This window comes from Salvia hispanica, chromosome 2 (genome assembly GCF_029641045.1).
Source record: "Salvia hispanica isolate PSC_SH4W2 chromosome 2, Shi_PSC_v1, whole genome shotgun sequence".
Lineage (NCBI taxonomy): Eukaryota > Viridiplantae > Streptophyta > Magnoliopsida > Lamiales > Lamiaceae > Salvia > Salvia hispanica.
In genome coordinates this window covers 58746642-58757061 of record NC_142693.1, presented here as the reverse complement: position 1 = coordinate 58757061, position 10420 = coordinate 58746642, and the positions used below count along the sequence as shown (strand labels likewise).

The 10420-nt window shown below is 32.2% G+C and overlaps 2 protein-coding genes across 2 annotated transcripts; one reads left to right on the top strand and one right to left on the bottom strand.

The window, feature by feature from the left end:
* Nucleotides 1-1160: 1160 nt before the first annotated feature.
* On the top strand, nt 1161-2975 carry LOC125201221 (RNA-binding (RRM/RBD/RNP motifs) family protein). Its single transcript, XM_048099246.2, has 2 exons — nt 1161-1319; nt 2460-2975. Exon 2 carries the CDS (start codon nt 2468-2470, stop codon nt 2846-2848), a length of 381 nt encoding a protein of 126 aa, XP_047955203.1. The 5' UTR covers nt 1161-1319; nt 2460-2467; the 3' UTR covers nt 2849-2975.
* Nucleotides 2976-8840: 5865 nt separating this feature from the next.
* Nucleotides 8841-10130, bottom strand: LOC148932785 (large ribosomal subunit protein eL31-like). The gene is made up of 2 exons (XM_089064190.1): nt 9971-10130; nt 8841-9254 (listed from the first exon to the last, which is right to left on the bottom strand). The coding sequence occupies exons 1-2, from the start codon at nt 10054-10056 to the stop codon at nt 8975-8977; spliced, it is 366 nt and encodes a 121-aa protein (XP_088920316.1). The 5' UTR covers nt 10057-10130; the 3' UTR covers nt 8841-8974.
* Between the last annotated feature and the right edge of the window lie 290 nt (nt 10131-10420).

The following is a 10420-nucleotide window of genomic DNA, read 5'->3' as shown; positions in this document are numbered from 1 at the left end:
TATAAAAGATACTATCTAACATATTCATACTTCTCCCTTATCGGCTCACGAGTCGTATGATTTTCACTTATTAAATACAAATTTAAAGTAATTCAACATAAATAAGAAATAACATTATTATATGCACTTTATAATAAAAGAAATGTATATCGTACCATCTCACTCTAAGTAAAGCATTTCGAAAAGAGATTATAGACATTTTTATTTCGTGAGTTGAGTGGAGAAAGAATAAAGATAAAACATTTTATATGAGTTATGCGCACACAAAATATTTTAAAAATTACATTTTTTATCATACAAAAAAGTCAAACAAATCAAAGCTTCGACACTCTCTTCCATTTCCCGTCACCAAATGGAAACCTTAAAACATAATCACTGCCTCTACCAAGCACAGTACCTAATGATAATTCAAATAATTTTTTTAAATCCACGAAATACATCAAAAAAACGACACCATCAACAATATCAAGTTCAATCTAACTATTTTACTGTCGAAAATCGCTAGAAATGATTATTTTCGAGGATAAGCAAACCAGAAAATTCAGTAAGTTACTAAATAGAGTATCCTCCAGAAACGGCACCACCAACACTACTCAAGCTCTATTCAACAGCGAACCTAGAGAAAATCGATCTCAAAAACACATACTCCCTCCGTTCCATAGTAATAGAGGCGTTTCATTTTGCGCACTTGTTTTGAAAAATTAACTATAAATAGTTAAACTGGAGAAAAAGTAAAGTAAGACAAAGAATAATGCAGAGAAGAGTCTTATCTATAATATTCTCTCTCTTACTTTAATTATTATCCACTTTAACTATTTATAATTATTTTTCAAAACGAGTGTGCAAAATGAAATACCTTTATTACTATAGAACGGAGGGAGTACTATTCTACTTCGAGAAGGTAAAAAAATTCTCTACATAACTAAATTTCAATTATTCAAGTGCTTGTGACTTGCTTAATTGAACTTAAAATCAGAATATATGGGGCTAAAATATTTTTGGGAATAGAAACATATATCATGATATATGTGGGAAAGGTAAAATAATTTTCGTAGCATATAAAAATTGCTTGCAATTATTTATGGTTTTACATAGCAACCGTTTTACATAAGCATCACACTAAAAGCCCAATCTAAAGCCCAAATATTATACATAGATTAATATACCAAACCTACTACTTTTCGAAACCTACACCAACCAGATCGGCGCACCCAATTTTCTCTCCCTTTCTCACCGCCGTTGATGTGCGTGTTCCAATAGGGTTAGGTCAAGGCGGACTACTCTCGATCTCACATCGTCGTCTACGACTCTACGCTTAGGTAACTTCTCTACTCATTTCTCCCTAATTCCTTGCTTCAATCATTGCAGCTCGATTGATTTCGTAATTTCCCTCGATAGTTTATCGTTTTCTTAACTTTGTGTTTCTGCTGTTTACTAAGTAATTTTCGGCTTGATTTATGCTCACCTTTCATATTCTGTACCCAAATCTTAGATCTGAAGGATGTGCATGCAATGATGCAGTTTTTTTTTTCACGATTTAGTATCTCTCTCGTCATGATGCCATTTTTACCTAATTTTAGTTCATCTTTACCGATCTGATGGCACATCTTGAGTTCCCCAGGACTTGATGTGTAATTCTACTAGTGATTGATGTTCATGTGCTGTCGATTACAACAAAACTTGATTTCATGAAGTTGTTATGGTTGAATTTAATTGATTAGCTTCGTCTATTCAGTATTAGTTCTAGTTTTTTAGTAATGCTTTTGATAAGTAAAACGTGTTGGAACTTTCCGTGCACTCAGTATTAATTCTCAGTTTTTCTAGATATAGCAATGGTCATATTTTTCAAGTGATTCAGATTGTTTTTTTTTTTCTAAATTTTTTTGGTGGTTTTTTGGTGATTCTAGGGATATAACAAATCTATCTTTGTCACTGGCCTATCGAAGAATGAATTTCATGTAGTTTATTTGAGTCGGGACATGTAATTTTCATAATCATGGCATTTTCTATTCATAATTTGAAATCAACATTGCAAATCCATCACATTTGCTTTGATGATTATACTTATTAAAGTGTATCATAAATTATTTTTGGATAATCATTTAGCTGGTATATGTTTTACATAAATAATGTGATTTTGGATATTCACCTCCAAGTCCACCCCCTCCATCCTCTTCTGTGCATGTTATACCTGGATCTCATATCCAGTTTTGCATTTTTTTTGCTTAAGTAAAACTTAAGAAGAATCGCAGGGCTTGAGATCTTGTTCTGGTATGTCTCTATATAACAACCTTAAGTGAATCATACTCCAAATGTCAAATACAGTTAATCTTTTTTTATCTCTGTTGCTTTCTTTTTGTGGTGATACTCTGTACGGTGAAAGCACAGGTGGATGTATATCTCTGTATGAGTTGTATTGTTTTTATTTTGCTTAAAATCTGTTTCTATTATTGATGCAGGTGCTACAATGGCAGCAGCAATCAGCCTCCGCAAAGGGAACACCCGGCTCCCGCCGGAGGTGAACCGCGTGCTCTACATTCGGAACCTTCCGTTCAACATCACGAGCGAGGAGATGTACGACATCTTTGGCAAGTACGGGGCGATACGGCAGATCCGCATCGGCACCAACAAGGACACTCGCGGCACCGCCTTCGTGGTCTACGAGGATATCTATGACGCCAAGACTGCTGTGGACCACCTCTCTGGCTTCAACGTGGCGAACCGGTACCTGATCGTCCTCTATTACCAGCAGGCGAAGATGGGGAAGAAGTTTGACCAGAAGAAGAAGGAGGAAGAAATCCAGAAGCTCCAGGAGAAGTACGGCATCTCCACGCCCAAAGATAAGTAGTACTTCGTTTCATGTTATCTGGAAAATAGATAGCTTAGGAATACTGAATATGTGACTTTGTAGTATGCTAATTGAAGCAAACTTTACTTTTTTGTGTTAATAATGATATGGATTTCTAATTCTTGCATTTATGAAATTTTTGATGATTAATTTATCCATTACTGATCAAACAGATTCAAACTAATAGATAATGAATCACAATCTGTCGAGAATAAAATCTCTTTATTCTTGACAAGTAGGCAAACTCTTAATGCTAGTATAATTATTTATAAATCATTTTTGGTTTGACGATAACACAAATCATCTATGAGTTTGGATGTGTTGTATTGTGTTGTTTATTGCTCCATATTTTATACTGTTTGCAATAACCAATTACTGATATAGTATGCATTAAGAATTAAGATTATACGTTAAATTAAATGACAACTCGTTTGACCATTCCATAAAATAGAGGCGGTGAAATTAAAATATGTATAACCACTATGATTCAGTATATTTTAATTTTAGTGAGGAAGATGAGTGGAGATTGCAGTGTGATTTATTGTTCAAGTTTGTTAATTTAGTGATTTATTATTATTTTTATTTGTTTATATTCCTATTATTGCACACAATTACGCATGTCCTATATGTCTTTCTCTTTTATGTCGATATATATTTTTAATGTATATGTCATGGACACACAATATTTTGCACACACTAATTATTTATTCTTTTAATTAATACTATTGTTTTATAAAATAAGATACACTAAAAGCAGAGAGAGAGACAAAATCTAGTACTTGGTAAAAAAATGTATACCTTTAATAGTATATTTAACTAATCATAATTTAAAAATTTAACATATTTTAAGTTAGAGAATTGATATGATGCGGGACTTAATTTGAGCAAGTGAGAGTGCCAAATGTATTTCTCTCTTCTCACGCCTACTATTTCTTAATCTATTCTCTCACATACCGTCTCTCTCCTCAATCCAATCTCTCCCCTCCACCATTTTTTCCTATCTCCACGTTTCTCCATCATCCATTCTCTCCTAACTTTCTTCTATTCATATCAAATTCTCTCCGCATCCCTCTTGTTTTCTTTTTATGTTCTCACTTGCTTCAAATTTTTCTGCAAATCTCTTGGTTCTTTACAATTCAATCACCATATATGTTGATTTTAGTTCGTTAATTTCTTCTCTCTCCTCATCATCACACCTGAATTCATTCTCAAAATCAATTTATTTCTTCTTGATTTTTTGTAATCACAATTCCAGTGAGCCCCAGATGAATTAGGACGATCAATTATCTCAACTGGTTTCTTTCTCATTAATTATTTTCCAACATCATTAATTTATCCCTTGTTTTTTGGCGGTGCTCTTCTTCCCTCTTTTAATTTCTTTAAGCATTTCTCTGTTCTCGATCCAGACGCTCTCTTTGGAAAATAGAAAAATTGGAGAAACTGTAGGTGGATGTCAAAATTTAATCAAGTAATTTTGTTTATAAAATTTACTCATTGAGAATTATTCTCGAACAAAACCAGAAAAAATTACAATTTGAAACTGAGAGGAAGCAAAATTTACAGAAAAAATGAGGAATTGGGTATTGAAGGAGTGAGAAGAAATACTGGGTACTGTTGAAAAGCAGTGAATCGTGAATATACACTGGTAAACCATGGAAATTAGAAAAAGAAAAAAATGAAAGTGAAAAAAAATGGAAAAGGAACAAAAACCGGAGAAGAGGCGCTTTCAATTTCTGGTGGTGCAAAGCAAATTAGTTGAAAGAAGGAACAAAAAGAGAGAATTTGATATGAATAGAAGAAAGTTATGAGAGAGAATGAATGGGAGAAACATGGAGATAGGAAAAAAATGGTTCAAGGGAGAGATGGATTGAGGAGAGAGACTATAGGTGAGAGAATAGATTGAGAATAGTAGGCGTGAGGAGAGAGAGAAATACAGTCGGCGCTCACAGTCGCTCAAATTAAGTCCTGCGGCATATCAATTCTCTTTTAAGTAAAATCATAAATAAAACTTCTTTTTGTTGGAAAATACTAAAATTAAGCATATATTGAAATCATAGTTTAAGTTTCTAAGTCCAAACATTGGTATAATAAAATTCATTACTTTTTATCAAATATGTTTTGAAATTTTTAAAAAATTGGAATATAGTGATGTATTTATATTTATTAAACGCAAGTTATATATCCAAAATAAGAAATTATCTCTAATAATAAGTTTATTAGTAAATTGGCACATGTAATTTAGTACTTAGTACACGTCAATCATAACCCAACATATACATCAATAATTTCTCGGTTTTTCTTCCATTAAATATAATTAATATGTGTTTATGATTGATCTTTTGTAGTACATGTCAGAAAGTGTTTTTATTGGTGTGTCTTTTGTGTTCAACTTTTATAATTGAAACTTAATTGATTATTTGAGTTTTTATTGGTATAGTAAATTATTATTATACTATATATTTGTGAGTTCACAACTTGTTATAATGATATTATTTCTATTTTATAAATGTGAATTCAGTTTTTAAATAATGCAATTATAAAATTATTTGAGCGTGCATCGCACAGTTAGTTCAGTCAAATACTTAATGCTTCTCTTTTAATCAGTAAGTTATAGTTTTAAGTTAGTTAAAGTATGTTTGCCTAAATTGTAACTAAAAAACAATTCTTTTTAAATTAATAAATTATAGGTTAAGTTAGCTCAAATATGTCCCTCATTCCCATTAAATATGCAATATTTGCTTTTCTGCGCATAATTTTATGTAGTGTTGTTTTGTGAGTTAATGAAGAGAGAGTAAAGTAAGAGAGAAGAAAAAGTAGAAAAAGTATTGCTTTTATTTTTAGAAGCGTTTCATTTATTGAGATAGAAAAAAAAAACGTTTCATTTATAATGGGACGGAGGAAATAACTAAAAAACAATAAAATTCTACTTCTTGCTTGGAGTCCATTTTCAAATCTGGAATAAATAAGTCCGATAGAGTCAAATACTTAATGCTTCTCTTTTAATCAGTAAGTTATAGTTTTATGTTAGTTAAAGTATGTTTGCCTAAATTGAAACTAAAAAACAATTCTTTTTTAATTAATATATTATAGGTTAAGTTAGCTCAAATATGTGTGGGCGAATTGTAACTAAAAAACAATATAAAGTTCTAATTGCTTAGAGTCCATTTTCAAATCTGGAATAAATAAGTCCAATAGAGTCGAATGTATAACAATTGTGAAAGATTTTTCATATATTTATACATGTATAAAACGCAAAGTTTTGCTCTTAATTGCAAATATTTATAAGTTTTAGATATTTCGTTAAATTTAGATATTTTGGTGGGCTAATCAAATAATCAATTCAATTTATAAATATGGCTGCTACAAATTTAGTCACCAATTATAAAAATTATTTGAATAAATTCATCTAATTATATTTCAATTTTCATTTGTAGGATAAGCTGTTACACTAATTAGAGTGATAAATGTGGCTTGGAAGTTATCTTCATATGGGTTTATAAATTTGTTGCCGTTACAAATTTTTAATAATTGTAATTTAATCTCAATATTTCAATAATAAACCCTACATATTGATCAACCATGAAATTGGGGTTACACGAATTAGAAGACCTGTAACTTTGTAACTGCCACATTATTACACATTATTAGGAATTGTATGAATAATAATTTAATGTAAATTTAACGCACTATAACTTCTCTACATTTTTTTTGCCTATATATATTTGTGTCATTCACTAGCTTATTACTCACATTCTCATTAATCTTTTACATCACTGAATTTTCTACGAAACGAATTTGTTTTCAGTTGATTCTCGGAAGGGATCAGCTAAGCCTTTTCCTAAGACATTTGCTCCTACACCAGTCATAAATTAACATGTGTGCGCTCTTTAAAAAAGTAAAAAATAAATTAAATATTATGTGGCATCTCTCCCTCCTCTCACACTCCACACTCCGCTGAATTCAACAGTTATTTCATCTTCCCCACAACTCTCCACCACCTCTGCCTCTCTCTCACCCCCCCTTCCAAACTAGTGATGATTTGTATCTATTCCGAGTGTTTGTAGGTGTGGATAAGTTGATAATGATAGTGATAAAAGGAATCTTTGGGGTAACTTTCCGGCAGATAGTAGGATACGCAGAGGGTTTTGACGTGATCCGTTTGAACGAGGTCGGGCATTCTGGAGTCAGGGACACCTTTTTGACGGAGAGGAAGGCTCTGATCTTAAAGGCAGTGTCGTATATTTAGATGAGATTGGTTAGATCCTCATCGCAGGTGATCGAAATCAAAGCGTCCAGATCATCCGCGAGCAATTGGCACCTCAAACTCACCGATGATCCACACATCTCCCTATCTTCACCAACAGCTCTTTACGAATTAACACGAGTATTAAAATCAATACAAAACCTAAATCTGAATCAATTATTCTATGCAATCGAGATTTGGCCGCCGTGATAGCGGAGCTTGCCGTCTGAGTGGCGGGGGAGAATCCGACCGCCGTAGCTGCAGAGAAATTTGATGGAGTTGGGAGAAGGAAGTGAAGATCCGCTGGTGCACCGCCGGCTCAGCTGGCGTTTTAGATTTGTGGGGAAGTGAAATGAATGTTGAATTCAGCGGAGTGTGGAGTGTGAGAGGAGGAAGAGATGCCACATAGAAATTAATTTATTTTTAATTTTTTCAAAGAGTGTACACATGTTAATTTATCATTGGTGTAGGAGCAAATGTCTTATGAAAAGGCTTAGCTGATCCCTTCCAGTTGATTCTTGCTCTTTATCAATAATATCTTTTTATATTTCTCCATTTAACACATTCTTTAAGTGTGATTATTCTGTTACTGATATTTGTTGTTATGTTCTTACCAGAGAGGATAGTTGAAACCATGGAAATGGAATCAAAGGTTGATATCATGGACATATTCACCTTGCCAAATTTGGTTTTGAAATTGGTAAGTATTTTATGAATTTTTATAGTACAAATGTTAAGTTGTGTTTGCATTATTCACGAATGAAAATATTTCTCGAAAGTGCAATATGGGGTCTATAGTTGACTATGTTTGAAGTTCTCTACATATGGAGCAAACTGGCTTTTGACTAAGAAGATGGTGTCGACGCAGGTTGATGAAAGTGTTGAAAATGATGAGCGGAGAAGATGAAAGCTATTGGAGATAGATGGAGGTCGATGGGCGATAGGTTAGAGTTGCACGAGCATAAATGATTTTAGATTCTATTCTTTATTGAAATTTTCATTTCTTGGTTGTATTTTGGTCTATTATTTTTTATTAATGGACTTGAATAATTTGCTATTGTTAATCAATTTTCTATTAGTGAAATTATTGAATGTTATATAATTAGTAATTAAATGGATTGATGAACAATGTAATTAATTCCAACATAAGAATTAAATAAAAATTTCAACATCATTAAAAAAATCTACTCCCTCCGTCCCGTTTTAGCAGTCCCATTGACTTTTCTGCACTCGTTTTGTAAAAATGATAATAAATAGTTAAAGTTGAAAAATAATAAAGTAAAAAAGAGAATAATGTAGATAAGTCTTATCTACATTATTCTCTTTTTTACTTTATTATTTCTCAACTTTAACTATTTATTATCATTTTTATAAAACGAGTGCAGAAAAGTCAATGGGACTGCTAAAACGAGACGGAGGAGTATAAGACAATATGAAATATTATTTTAATTTTTCAACATTACCAAAAATTATTAATAACATAACAAAACGTCGTAATTAATGTCATTGGTTTATTAGTGATTTAAAAGCTCTATATAATTTTATATTTTTATCTTAATTTAATTAATTAAAATTTTAAATTTTGTATGAGAAAATTCAATAGACGTTACTAGTAAAAAGCAGTGGTGTAAACCTTTTTTTTGAAAAACCAAAACGAGTTTTACAACTAAAAATTAGCCAAAAACGCTTGAAAGTCGTAATCAAGATTAAACTTAGTTGCAAGTTACTAGGACTTTTGCTCTATTAAAATGGCAGTTACTACTTACTAGTATTATGAAATGAAAACCAAATTTCAAAATACAAATATGAGTTTCCAACACAGAAGGGTCCACAACCGCATAACTTTAGTAAACAGAAAACCTATCAAAAGAAAAATTGAATTTTCACTCTTCTTCATCAATGACTTGGGTTCCCAATCCCTTCAACCCTCCTTCCGGAATTTCTGCAACGGTGACCAAAGAGTAGAGCTCTTCCTTGGCATCTTCATCGTCATTTCTCTTGCGTGCAATGCGAACACGGATCCTTCTTGGCACACTCCGGATTCCACGGCTCCATATGTGCTTGTTCAACTTGACATCAACTCTTACATCATTTGTTCCCATGGCCTTCTGGGCAAACTTCCGGATCTCCTTGATAGCATTCGGTGCCTTCTTCTTGAAGGTACTGAGGACATTTCAATAAGCCAGTCATAAGTACAATCCAACGCACCAATTAAATTCAAAACAAGCAAACGACATATAGCTAGCTTACCTATAGCATTGTATTCTAATATTTTCAGTATGTAAATATATGACACCAATTATAACATCATAGCTATGCTAAAATCAATAAGACTAAAGCTCAACCCAATTTTACAAAGATGGAACTGCATGCTACATAGCAAGGACTGTTTTTTCATAGAATAAGACTAAAATTCAATATAGTGTTGTAATAAATAGTATCACATGCATATAACTCTAAATATAGATAAAAACAATTATACAGTACAAGCAGATGCAGGGCTAGTATTTAGTTGTATATTCACCAGGTAGCAAAAAGGTACTATATGGAATCTACAATAACTAGTGATCAGTTTTCATTTGAAAGACAATTACTTAAAATAAATGAATTAATTCATTTTAATATTCTCTTAATTCATGTGCTTCTGCTGCACTTCTATACTTTTAATTACTTGAAACTCAAGCAGAAATTAATCTCTACAGAACAGCAACATTTTATCTATCATTTTCATACATATTGGATCGCAAATAAATATTGAGAATCTGATAGCATAGCAGCAATTAAGCCTATAGATTGAAAAGATAATGAAAGAATTAGGTAGAAAATAGCTCAGATACGGAGAGCATAGTGTGTATCTCGTAGAGAGAAGCGTTTCATACCATCCGTGGAGACGTTTGTGCAAATTGATGGTGTATTCTCTGGAGACAACCTCCTCTTTCCTTGGCTTGTTGGCCTTAACCAACATTGTTGCTGCTTCAAGGTCAATCGCCTCTTTCCTTTTGTCTGCTGAGGAAAACAAACCCTAGAAATTTATGTGTGATTTTATTTGGGCTTCAGCGTAAAAAGGCCTATTTCTGTGGGCTATTATATTCATAGTGGGCCTTGATAGCCTATGTGAGGTAACTAATGCATTATTGATCACTTAACTGTTGCTGTTTTTTTCTACTAAGAAAAATTTATTTTTTAAAAGTTTAAAGTGTGTCATTTTCGTTTTCCATTTTAAATTATGTGATTTATTTTTCCATCACTAAATTTTAATGTTACCCCCATTAGTTACAAAATAAACTTTCAAAATGTCACAAATTTTAATATATAATTGTAAAAGTAAA